General features: G+C 36.9%; 1 protein-coding gene across 1 annotated transcript in view; it reads right to left on the reverse strand.

Moving 5' to 3' along the window:
• Positions 1-1,513: 1,513 nt before the first annotated feature.
• Positions 1,514-13,070, reverse strand: part of ZPLD1 (zona pellucida like domain containing 1) — a 50,092-nt gene continuing 38,535 nt past the window's right edge. The window contains exons 8-11 of the mRNA XM_046003808.1: positions 9,410-9,581; positions 8,054-8,162; positions 2,091-2,120; positions 1,514-1,689 (exon numbers count right to left, since the gene is read on the reverse strand). Of these exons, the coding sequence (XP_045859764.1) occupies positions 1,514-1,689; positions 2,091-2,120; positions 8,054-8,162; positions 9,410-9,581 (487 nt within the window). The remainder of the gene's footprint in view (positions 1,690-2,090; positions 2,121-8,053; positions 8,163-9,409; positions 9,582-13,070) is intronic.

The raw sequence follows: 13,070 nt of genomic DNA on the forward strand, positions 1-13,070 counted from the left end.
AATTGGAGAAAAGGTGTTTTTCATTTGATGATTGATTTAATTATTAACTTCAGAGCATAGCTACTTCATTTGAAACAAATTTAAAATTGCATAGCGATTTGCATATAGGATAGTAAATTAAGTTCTGAATAATGGATCACAAAGGTTGAATATAAATTAGTCTCTACAGCAGTTGTTACAGGTAACATAACACATCTAGTAGCCATGTGCTAGATTTTGATGTTTGTCACTGAATTGTTCTATTCAGTTGTGTAGATAAGCTGAAGAAAAGGAAGGATAATTTTTTTTTTTTTGTAAGAACATAGTCTGCTTAAAACTTGACTTTTAAAAACTTTTTGCAAAACTGATAAAAGACCGCATACTTCTTGCAGTTTACTATATAGGAAAATACTGTTTATTCCATGGTGAACATGACACTTTCAAGAAGACACCCTAACAAGTTAGGCTCCTCCAGATTCTTTGTTTAGCCAGCATCAGAAATTTGTGAGAAAAGAACATTTTTTCATAAAGACTGCAACAATGTTCTGCAAAAACACACTTAGCCTGTTTCCTCTTTGTCATAGGAAAAAAAGGGAAACTAGGTTGTTAAAAACCCCTATGGGAACACTACACATGTGTGGGGACAATGTCCTCTCCCACAACTAAGGTTTGTTTTCCCATGTAATGGCTCTTGAATGAAGAAGGATCTTTGCAGTTGCCTCACTGCTGGAAATAAAGCTACAAAAGCAGCTGAGCGGTTTACCTGGGAGGAGAGTCAACATGTGTTGATGTTCTCACTTGAACCAGGAAAAAACTATCACAGTCATTTCTATACAAATGAATAATGATCTAGGGTCACTTAGTATCTTACAGAGGTTAATGACTATTTTTACTATTTGCTACACAAGTAGATGCTCCAGGTTAAGATACATTTCCCAAGAGTTTGTTGTTTTGTTTTGTTTAAATGAATGTCATCAGACATGGAAATCAGCCAAAAACACAGGTCATAGAATAAGTAATTAAATCTCAAGTGTCCAAATTGGCCAGTCCAATTAAAACATATCCCCAAGCTGGAATTATCTGGAATAAAACAAAAGAGTGACTTTCATTTTAGGACCACATATACAACTCTAAATGCTATTACATCGGGTTTTAACACTTACCAGGGGAGAAAAATGCAACAAATGTATTTTTTTCTACACCCACCTTTTATCTCTGTAACAACCAATAATCAAAAGAAATTTGAAATAAAATGAAATGTGACTGATCCTGTAAGATCTAAGTCCTGAATATTTTTTGCTTATTGTCATTATACCCATTGGTGCCATACAAATAGGGCTGACCACATACATAAATGACAAGAACAATAGCATCAAAATTCTTTCACTATCATCATGCTAATGAGCTACACTGTGAAATCTATCAAACCTATAAATACCAAATGCTGGCTGGCATTCAATTTGGATGAAACACTGACAAGTCACCCATGGTATGGTCAGTGAATCCTTTTCCCAAAAGGAGGGACCTGTTACAGTCAGTCAAAGACTGGGTTTCTTATGCCATTCAACACTAAATTGGTGGGTGCCTTCCTGTGTAGAAGGGCCAGTGAGCACAAGAGAAGGGAAAAGCTCATGACTCCCAGAATGACCATTCCTGATATCAGCGCACTGGTAATGGCGTTCAGCTGGAAAGGAGGGTCACTTGGAGAACCTGCAAGCAATAAAATACACATAGTGGAAAGGTCCAATATTGGATTTATCTCACCTTATCCCAGTTTATACCTGCAAAACATCTGTCATTAGTATCTTGTGAAGTAACAGCATGACATGATAAATGCTATAATCTATTTGACTATAATTCAATCCAATAACCAAAGGATTATGCAGTTTAGAAGTCTGATACTCCCTGGCCTGCCCAGAAAAAAAAAAAAAATCATCTGTAAAATGCTATAAAAATTGACCACCAGGTCTCATATGAGTTCAGATGTTATATAAAATATAACAAACTTATAAAATCAGAACTCATCATATTTAGCTGCAACTGATAATCAAAAAACACTTAAAATTTTTAAAAATCATACTTTTATTTTCAATATATGTTCATTAGCTTACCAAGCTGCGAATTGTTCATTGGAGTCTCATCTGAGAGAGAAAAGAAAAAGAAAGGCAATATTGTATCTCTAAATATTTACTTATGTTTATTATAATTCTGTGATTACTTTTTACCTATATGTGCTTCATCCACAAGCTCCATGGGTGAGGGAATCATGAAAATCTTCCTAAATCATTCTGCTTTCCCATTTTCTGTTCCATGTGTCTGAAATTTTTTCTGTCTCTCCCATAAGCCCATACCCTACCAGCTTCCCTGGGCATACAGATATAATTGCAAAATATACTCTACGATATTCTTTCCTGCCAACCTTGCTTTGTCATTCTCTCTCTAGTCAGGTTAGTGGGGGCAGTAATTGTTAACAGCTATTACATTTTTTATAGCCCTATAACCTGCCATTTGTTCTTTTGTTTTAGAAAAGTATTCATTATTTAGTGCCGCTCTATTTTAAGTGTTGCAAATTTGCCCATCATAATTTGCAAAAACATCATTTTAGGTTCCTAAAAGTTAAATTCACACTTAGTAACTAAATGAAAGGAAAACATGACTCCTAATCTTGCGTTGCAGGATTTGTTGCATCTGTTAAGTAAAAGATTAAAGCTGGTGATTTTTTACTTGTCCCTGGCAAAACTCATAATGGATGCAATGAAAGCATTCACCTGGTATCCCAACTTGTGTTGCTCATTTGGTAATCATATAGCCATTAACCCCTGATCTTGTACAATGAGTGAATTTCATTTTTGGTCTTAAATATGTGGGTATGTTGTGCCTGTGGGTGTCCATTATCTGAGCCATAAAATGTGTGCAGTTGCCTGTTGGGGAGTGTAAATATTATTACAATTAACACGTGTGTCATGCCATACAGTTTACAAAGTGCTGCTTCACGTGTCATCACATTTTGTCCTCATAACAGCCATATGGTTTTAACATTATTGCTACCCCCATTTACAGATGAAGAAACTTCCATCTGTCACAGCCTCCATGATGAAATAAACATATGTTTAAATAACAGCTCAGCTTCAGAATCCTTTTTATAAAATAATATAGACTAGCCAAGTATGGAAAATATTTTTAGTTATAAAGATGACTATCTCAAGCTATGAAACCCCAGGTTAGTATTTGAAATGATTGATTGGGAGAACCTGGTGTGATATTTATAAGCCATCTGATGCCATTTCTTTTAAAACATATGAGTCTTGGTGGAAATGATAATTGTGCTATTTGAGCCAGAAGTACAATGCTCCAAATTAATAGAGTGCTCATTTATAGTATTCTTTAGAATGGTGCAGTGCACCACTACAGGACAAAAAGGAGGGGAAAAAAGCACAAATTTTCATTACAGGACAGCCTTTGGAAAATCCTAACCTCTAACCAACACTATTTTATAAAGACACTTGTTTCTCATGGAACTGGATGGAATGAATGAACTGTGATCTATTCTCAAAACATTTCCAAGACAAACTGCTTCACTGGAACATGGAGGAGAATATGTAAGGCTCTAAAATTCCTTTTTCAAAGTTATTATTTGTTTATAAATCACACTTATTTGCATTTATTTATTTATTTTTAAGACTAGAAAGCTCCTTCTCCTATGTATCCCAAATTAGGTGAAAGTACTAGGACTGGCTGCCCATGCTATTTTCTGCATCTGAAGTTAATTAAAGAAGTCAGAAAGCTTCCTTCTCTCCCACATTAGCAGCAACACTTCTGTAAGAACACTACCCCAGGTGCCACTCATGAGGATGGGGCTATGGACAAAATCTTCACGTGAGACAAACTGTCAGATGAGCCATAACAGCCACAGGTTCCAGGACTGAACAAGCGTCCTACCTCTGATGGCAGCAGATGGCTAAAATCAAAGCATGTACTACTTGAATACCATTTGGAACTGCATTTGATAGCGGATAAAGATAGAGCGAATCACTTTATCTAGTTGCTGTTTCAGGTTTCCTTCCATTTCTAGTATCCTGCAATTTGGTTTAGCCCCAAAGGGAAGGTAGACATTTTCTAGGAGGTTTTTTTTTTCGCCATACACTCTGTTATTTTTCTCTTACACACACTTGGTCTTACCATATACATATATGATAAAAGACACCTTCTGGAGTTAGAACATATGGGAGTACTAAACTTGGTGGGCTCTTCAAAATACATGCAGCTAGTTGAGGACCCAGAGGAGGAAAGGGACAGCAGCGATATCATGGCTGCTGGAAACCCAGAAGAACCCGATAAACTTTTTTTCTCTGCTTTTCTTTCATATAAGTAGCAGAAATAAATGGAAAAAGTAAACATTGGTGCAAAGATATATACAGAATAAATATTTTTCCTTTCTTAGCACAAGCAAACTATTTTCTTTAATCTTCAATTATCTATCTATATGATAAAATGGACCACATATTTCAAATTCAGAGCTTCCAAATTTATTTATTTATTTATTTATTAGAGAGGAGGGCAAAAGGGGACAAGGGACAGGGAAAGAGAGAATGTTTTCTTAAAGATTTATTTATTTTACTCCAGAGAGAGCAGGGGGCGGGAGGCCAGAGGGAGAGGGAGAGAATCATCAAGCAGACTCCCCACTGAGCACAGAGTTTGACTTGGGCCTCAATTCCCAAGACCCTAAGATCATGACCTGAGCCAAAAGCAAAGTTTGGAAGCTCAACAAACTGAGCTTGGTGTCCAGGTGCCCAAGAGAGAGTATCTTGGCCCTCTCTGCACATCCAGCACAGAGCTGAGCCAGGGCTCCATCTCATAACCCTGAGATCATGACCAGAGTTGAAATCAAGAGTTGGAAGCTCAACTGACTGAGGCACCTTGAGGATTTACTAACTTTCTACCCTCCATTATGTTATGTTTGTTAATAATCCATGTCTACCTTTGAAGACTAAGATTCCTGAGAGCAAAGACTGGGGCCTGTTCTCTAGTATATTCCCCGTTCTGAACAGAATGTCTGTGCCATGTGGAGGTTTGTATGAATTATTAACTCCCCATAAAACTCAATGATATGCATTGAATAGCTTGACTAGGACTTCCCCCCATCAGAATTTATGTAAATAAAACAATTAGGTACTATTGGTTTCCAGTACTTGCAATTGTGATTTTCCAGAATTATACCCCATGATAAGCATTTCTCTACTGAATAGTTTTAGCGTGTGGGGTTGTGAAATAAGAACACTTCAGGAATTTTAAGGATTTGAAATATTGAAGATATGAATATTTTCCTAAATCAATCAACAAAAGGATTTACTGTGTTGGGTAAAATGATCAGAATGTCTTTGATTGTATTAAAACAAAAGTACTGAGCTTTAACAACTTATTAAACTTGACCTAAGTCAGATGTCTAAGGGAAAGGAGTGGTTCAATGAGTAAACAGAGCAAAAATTCCAAGTACCAGAGAGCTTTGAAGAGAGCAAATCAAGCCTGAAATTGGACTTGTCTATATAAAATTGGCCACCGGGCCTGGAGAGATAAATTCTAGCTGACCTAAGGTAAAAATGAAGTGAAACTGAGAAAAGAAGGTAGCCCTGGTCATTAAGCTAGACATTATGTTTACATAGGATTTTCCTGTTGAAGGATATGGCTTGATCTCTGAGTTCTATATGTATGTAGAATTTAAAATAATAATTTTTAAATTATGATACTGTAGTAACGTAAAGTAGAAAATGTTATATATGGCCCTCTACACTGTGAGGTTACCATGATTATCCAGAAATGAGCACCATCCTATAGCTATTTATCAAAATTATAAAAAATAAAACCACATAGAGTAAGAGAGGAATGAAGGGCATCCGGAACTTTTAAACATCATTCTTTGGGGGCTTTGCCGGTGAGGAGACTAAGGTTACTGAAACAATACTACTGTGTTGGAAAATGAATGTTATCCTTGAGGTGAAAATAGGTTGAAATTGCAAAGGAAGATATTCAGGCATGACATCAGTGACATTGTGATCGAGGCATTAGCTTTTTGAGGTTTCGGCAAAGATACTTGGGGGGAGTGAATACGGTATAGGTGAAACCTGTAAACTTGCATGGCTGGCTGGCTATTGTAGAATCAGAAACTTCTACTTGGGGGATGCCTTGTGGCTCAATCAGTTAAGTGTCTGCATTCAGCTCAGGTCATGATCCTGAAGTCCTGGAATCGAGTTCCGTATCGGGTTCCCTGCTCATAGCGGGAAGTGGGCTTCTTGCTCTGCCTGCCTCTCTCTCTCTCTCTCTCTGACAAATAAATAAATAAAATCTTTTAAAAAAAGAAAAGAAAAGAAAAGAAACTTCTACTTGGTTAATCTTTACTGGGATTTGGGGATCTTAAAAATGTTGGTCCTTATAAAAACATATCGTATACTAAAATACTAATTAAAATGTGTACCATTTAAATTTGATTTGGCACATTTAAGAAGGAAGCAAGCAGACTAATAAGGAGGAAAAGCCACCTACTCAACATGGGCAGAGAAGTGCCCCTTTCAAGGGTTTTTTATTCTCTTATACAAAACTGATGCTAGATATGCTCCATAGAAATAAAAATATTTTTATTGTGTCTACCCCAAAACATTCCTAGTTATTGGCAATGAGAGTTGGGTTTCCATGCCGTGTAATTCTATGAGCTATTTCTGACAGCCAGACAAGAGGTAAGAATTGGGCCTTTCACAAACCACAAGCCAGTCATTTTCAAATCATTCAAAACACATACAAACCTCAGGGAATGCAGAGTAAGTTTGAAATTTCATATTTAATAATTTCTGCATGATTTAAAAAAAACCATTAGCTTGTTTTTAAATAATGTTATGTCTAAACGAAGACAGAGGAGTGAATAATTTAAGCAGCTGTCTAAACTTTCTAGGCCAAATAATTTTTTGTTTAATTACCTATTTCAAGCAAAACTTTCTTTTCACCGTGGAACAGAGGGCATGGGAGAAAAAGTAAATATAATCTAATTGAAACATAATAATAACCTTATGGCTAAGATAAAAGTGAGAAAAATTATTAGAATACAATCCAAACCAGAACTCTAGTTTTTTTAAAGACAGATTTAGATCTATAGGGTAAGAATCTTAAAGAAACTTCTTCAAACCCCTTGTTTTAAAATATTTTACCAAGGAGGTGACATAAAATCCCATGTCTTATAGCTTGTTTGGACACAGGCCGGAGCTAGAATCAGTCTTTCTGACTTAAGTTTGTGTTGTTTACCCTGCATGTCTGTTTTCTCCAGTTGATTTTGAATGTCTCTGGGTTCACACTGATAGTAAACAATATCTCTTTGGAGAGTGTGTGTGTGTGGATGTACATGCATGCACAAATATTTGTATATATGAGAATATGTGCAGATAAGCTGTTGTATCTGTTAGATTCATGACCGTGGTTGGGTGTGTGTTGGAAGGGCTATGTAATATCCAGGATCCTGGTAAGAAACAAATGGTACTCAAACTGGGCATTTTAAGAAAAGTTTAATAGGACTATTTATAAAGATACAGGGAATTCACGAGAGAAAGTCAAGTTCCCTGGGCTATGGGAATGTTCCTGGTGCGTGGAGAAAGTTGTTGGGGAGGAACTCTGTGGATTTCATTTTCATCCTCGGATAGCACCACCTACTGGCCAAACCCAGCCAAGCACGGGATGGCAAAGCACTGGATGGGTGTAGTTCACACAGGCCCTGTCTTCAGGGGAGAGATTAGGACAGAGAAAAGGGCAAGTGAAACACGTCCAGCACAGTATATTTGTATACTTGTGTGTGTGTGTGTGTGTGTGTGTAGTGTGTGCATGTGTAAAAAGGGAAATATTGTAAAGACAATATTGTCCTTTGAGTGGAAGTTGAATAAACAGGAAACTACTGTGAAATTGAAGTTGCTTAGCAGTTTATCTTATTTCACAGTTAATTAGTGCTATTTAGAAACCACTTTGAGTTCTCCTTAGAAGCCAAGTAATAAGCCATTTTGGAACAATCTATTACTACACACAAAAGTAGAAACGTTCCTACCACTCCGAGTAATGATGGGACCAGCAGAGAGGACGGCGTTTCCAGACGTGCTCTGGGGGCTCCAAGTGGTCCTCCTCCCCACATCTCTTCTTTCTCTGTGGCCGCAAATCTGAGGTGTTAATGAAAACAAATGAAATTCCACACCAGCACAAAATTGGTTCTTTATGGCCATTTGGAAAGCAGATTCTTTTGGAAGAGATACCACATGTTTAATTTTATTCATTTACTTCTGTGCATTTATTTAATTACTTTGCATATGACTGCTACAGTGTTTCTCATTCTGGCTTGGGCCACATTTCTTATTTCCTCCTGTTATAATTGTGCTGTGCCTCATTAATTTACATAGCTCAATGGTTCTCCTGAAAAAGAGCTGTGTTTATCAAACTTTTTTCTTTTATTTCTCTCAAGCCTTTAATAAATCTTTTCCTGAAATATTGGTCAGCACAGAGTAAAGGTAATGTGGATTCACCATTTAACCCCATCTGATACAGCTAGTTAGGACTAAAGTAATCAATCGTTATGAAGGAAATGCATGAATTAGAGCATAAATAAAAATGTATTAAAGCTATTTCCAATTTTAAGATGTGGCTTCATTTTCTCGGGTTAATATTGATGTGACCTTAGGGACCTGTCAGCAATAGCTATCTTTTCTTATTCACTAGTAAATGGATCAATATTTTAATGATGGCTGTATGTAATTCAGATCCACACCTATTTTATAACTTCTAACTTGCAATCCAAGGGATTCCTGGGCCATCCATCCCAAATCTATCTTTCCAGTATCAGCCCTGCCCCCTCCCTATGTTTTCCAATTATCCTCTACTCTGTCCCATCATCTCATGAAGATCTGGTAGTTCCCTGGTTACTCTGTCTTATGTGTCGGTGAATTCAGTCAACCTTTGTGACAGGGTGTCTCTCACACTCTTGATTTTGTTTCTTTGGGGTTCATCCATCTTCAGAGTCATACCCCAGGTTTCATGTCTTCCATCAAACCTCCCAGTCTCTCCTGTTCTACTCTCACAGTGGTGATTAATGCCTCTTATAACAACCCATACATGTGTCTGCCTTTGGACCATAACATTTTAATCTTATTTTCTTCCATGACAGTTTCATGGTCCTCAAAGATCAGCTAAGTGAGTTCAGAATTTATGCACACATGTCTGTTTTCCCAGTATTATGCTTGGCACAAAGTAGGCATCCGATAGATCTTTACTGCATGAATAAATAAATAAACTCACTTCAAACTATTTGGCTTGACCCATATTCACTTTCTATACAGAAATTAGTCCTTAACACTGGATAACATTTCAGCTTAGATCAATTTGACAATTTAGAATAAAGTTGCTAAAAACATACAGGCATAAGGAAGGGGCAGTCATCAGCTCTGCAGAGCTTGGTAACACAGTGCAGGAAGACGGTAGACATTTTCTGATTCTTGTGCTTCACAAATCGGAACACTTCAAAGGAAAACCGGCCCTGCTGGCTTCTGCCATTTTCAATGACGGTGGTCTGAGGATCTTTGTCACAGCTACATTTTAGGGAATGTGAAAACAGGATGTTACTGAAGATTACCAGCCCACTGGAAATGGTAAACTAATTTCTGCAGTATTAAGAGCTAACAAAATCATGCCATGTTACAGATATTTAATAAGAGCATAAGCTAACTCAACAATTATGACAAGAGTGACCTAGATCGCAAAGTTTAAACAGATCAATTTCTGATTATAATAGTACCATCAAATTTTAGAGGGATTATACTTTCATAAGGTTCAAAAATCCAAACAGTATAAAACATACGTAGTGAAAAGTCTCCCTCTCATCATTGCCCTTGTCCACACCATTCCATATCCACATTCAAATCTGCCAGAGGTGACCTCACTTGCTACTGCATCTTCCCAGTGTATACACATATTGAAGCTGAAGCAATGAATTCTTATTGTTTCCCCCTTCTTTAAAAAAAAAAAAAATCTACATTATTTTGTTCCTTGCCTTTTAAAAAATTTAGCAGGACATTTTAGGGATCTTTCCATATGAGTATTTAGCAAGCCACCTCATTCTTTTTGCTTATTATACAGTAGTCCATCATGCACATGTGGCAACTGTTACTTAATCAGGTCCCTATTTATGGAACTCTGCATCATTTTGAATCTTTTTACAAGATTTTTTACAAGATTTACTTTTGAATGCTTTTTACAAAGTAATAATGAATAGCCTTATAATGCCTTATTTTGAGCATAAGCAGAATTATCTGTATAATATCATTTAATAGATTTTGCCACATTGCCTTCTGTAAATATTACTGCATTTTGTACTCCCACAGTAATGTGTGCAAAAAATCTTTCTTTCCCCCAGAGCTACAACAACAAAGTGTATGGGAAAAAAACTGGTTGTTCACTGTTGAACTGTTGGGGAGGAAAAGTAAACTGTCACCAATAATTTTAATTTACATTTTTGTCACTGGGAATGACTAAGTACATCTTTCCATATACATTAGAGCCATCTGTATTTATCTGAAAACAGTTTATGTCTTTTGCCCAAATTTCTATTTTGTTGTTGGCTTTTTCTTTCTGTTTCCTACAAGTTCTTTATGTGCTAGGAATACTAGTTCATTGTTTGCTATATAAGTTGCAAATTGCTTGTTGCCTAGTTTGGGGCATTTATTGAGTGTGCCTGCATGTATCTGTTCATACATACATAGGAGGTTTAGTTTTATGTTAAATTTTCAATATTTTATTGTATAGCTTTTAGTAAGTCATATCCTGTTTCATTATGCTTTTCTTTATTGTGCTTGCAGAGATTGTGGTTTTTACAAATTGAAGGTTGGTGGCAACCCTGCCTCGGGCAAGTCTAGTGGTGCCATTTTTCCAACAGCAGTTCCTCACTTCCTGTCTCTGTCACATTTTGGTAATTCTCACAATATTTCAAACTTTTTCATTATTATTATATTTGTTACAGTGATCTGTGATCAGTGATCTTTAATGTTACTATTGTAATTTGCCCACCCCCTGCCCCCCGAAAAACTATGCCCCTTATAAGACAGTGAAGTTAAGTGATAAATGTGTGTTCTGACTGTTCCACTGATCACATGTTCCCCCATCTCTCTCCCTCTCCTCAGGCCTCCCCATTCCCTGAGATGCAACAATATTGAAATTAAGCCATTTAATAGCCCTACAGTGGCCTCTAATTGTTCGAGTGAAAAGAAGAGTCACACATCTCTCATTTTAGATCAAAAGCTAGAAACGATTAAGCTTAGTGAGGAAGGCATGTAGAAAGCTGAAACAGGCTGAAAGCTAGGCCTTCTGCACCAAAAAGCCAAATTGTAAAAGCAAGGGAAAAGTTCTTGAAGGAAATTAAAAGAGCTATTCCAGTGAACACATGAATGATAAAGTAAAACAGCCTTATTACTGATATGAAAAAAGTCTTAGTGGTCTGGTGAGCAGATCAAACTAGGCATAACATTTCCTTAAGCCAAAAACTACTCCAGAACAAAGCCCTAAATTTCTTCATTCTAGGAAGGCTGAGAGAGATGAGGAAGCTACAGAAGAACAGTCTGAAACTCGCAGAGGTTGATTCATGGGGTTTAAAGAAAGAAGCCATCTCTGTAACATCAAAGTAGAAGGTGAAGCAGCAAGTGCAGAAGCAAGTCACCCACCAAGTTCACACGACATCCACTCTGCAGCTCAAAGATCAAGAAGTAATTTCGACTTCAAGTCTTATTATTTAAGAAATACATTTGGTAAGGCTATAGGTGCCATTTGTCGTGATTCCTTTGACGAGTCTGGGTGAAGTTAATTGAAAACCTGGAAAGGATTCACAATTCTAGATGCCATGAAGAAAGTCAAAATATCAAATGACAGGACTTTGGAAGCAGTTGATTCCAACCTTCATGGATGACATGGAGGGGTTCAAGACTTCTACGGAGGAAGTAACTGCAGATGTGGCAAAAATAGCAAGAGAACTAGGAATTACAAGTGGAGCCTGAAAAATGTGACTGAATCACTACAATCCCATGATAAAACTTCAACAAATGAGGAGATGTTTCTTACAGATGAGCAAAGAACCTGGTTTCTTAATATGGAATCTACTCCTGGTGAAGATGCTGTGAAGACTATTGAAATGACAACAAAGGATTTTATATAAACTCAGTTGTTAAAGCAGCAGGGTTTGAGATGACTGACTCCAGTTTTTAAAGAAGTTCTACTGTGGGTAAAATCAAACATCACTGCATCCTACAGAGAAATTACAGAGAAATTGTTTGTGAAAGGAACAGTCAACCCATATGACAAACTTCACTGTTGTCTTATTTTAAAAAATTGTCACAGGCGACCCAGCCTTCAACAACCCCACCCTGGCTAATCAGCAGCCATCAATATTGAGGCAAACATTCCACCAGCAAACACATGACGAATCACCGAAAGTTCGGAGGATGGTTAGCTTTTTTTAGCAATAAAGTACATTTTAATGAAGGTCTGTACATTGTTTTTTTAGGCACGATGTTATTGCACACTTAATAGATTACAGTATAATTTAAACATAACTTTACATCCACTGGGAAATCAAAAAATTCAATTGACTCACTGTATTGAAATATGTGCTTTATCAGAGTGGTCTGGAACCAAACCCACAGTATCTCCAAGGTACATCTGTATTTGGACCAAAGATGGATCATTCTTACTCCAAAGTTTTAAAAATATTTATGTTAATATGGTTTCTTCTGCCACTTTTAAAACTGCATTTTTATATTTAAATTAATAATCTACTTAAAGTTTATTATTGTACATTAAATGAACTATAGATCCAGGATGATATTTTCCTCATGGTTATGCACTTTCAACACCATTTTTATTTTTTTATTTTTTTAAAGATTTTATTAACTTATCTGACAGAGAGAGATCACAAGTAAGCAGAGAGGCAGGCAGAGAGAGAGAGGAAGGAAGCAGGCTCCCTGCTGAGCAGAGAGCCCGATATGGGGCTCGATCCCAGGACCGCGGGACCATGACTTGAGCCGAAGGCAAAG

Source organism: Meles meles, chromosome 4 (genome assembly GCF_922984935.1).
Source record: "Meles meles chromosome 4, mMelMel3.1 paternal haplotype, whole genome shotgun sequence".
Taxonomy (NCBI): domain Eukaryota; kingdom Metazoa; phylum Chordata; class Mammalia; order Carnivora; family Mustelidae; genus Meles; species Meles meles.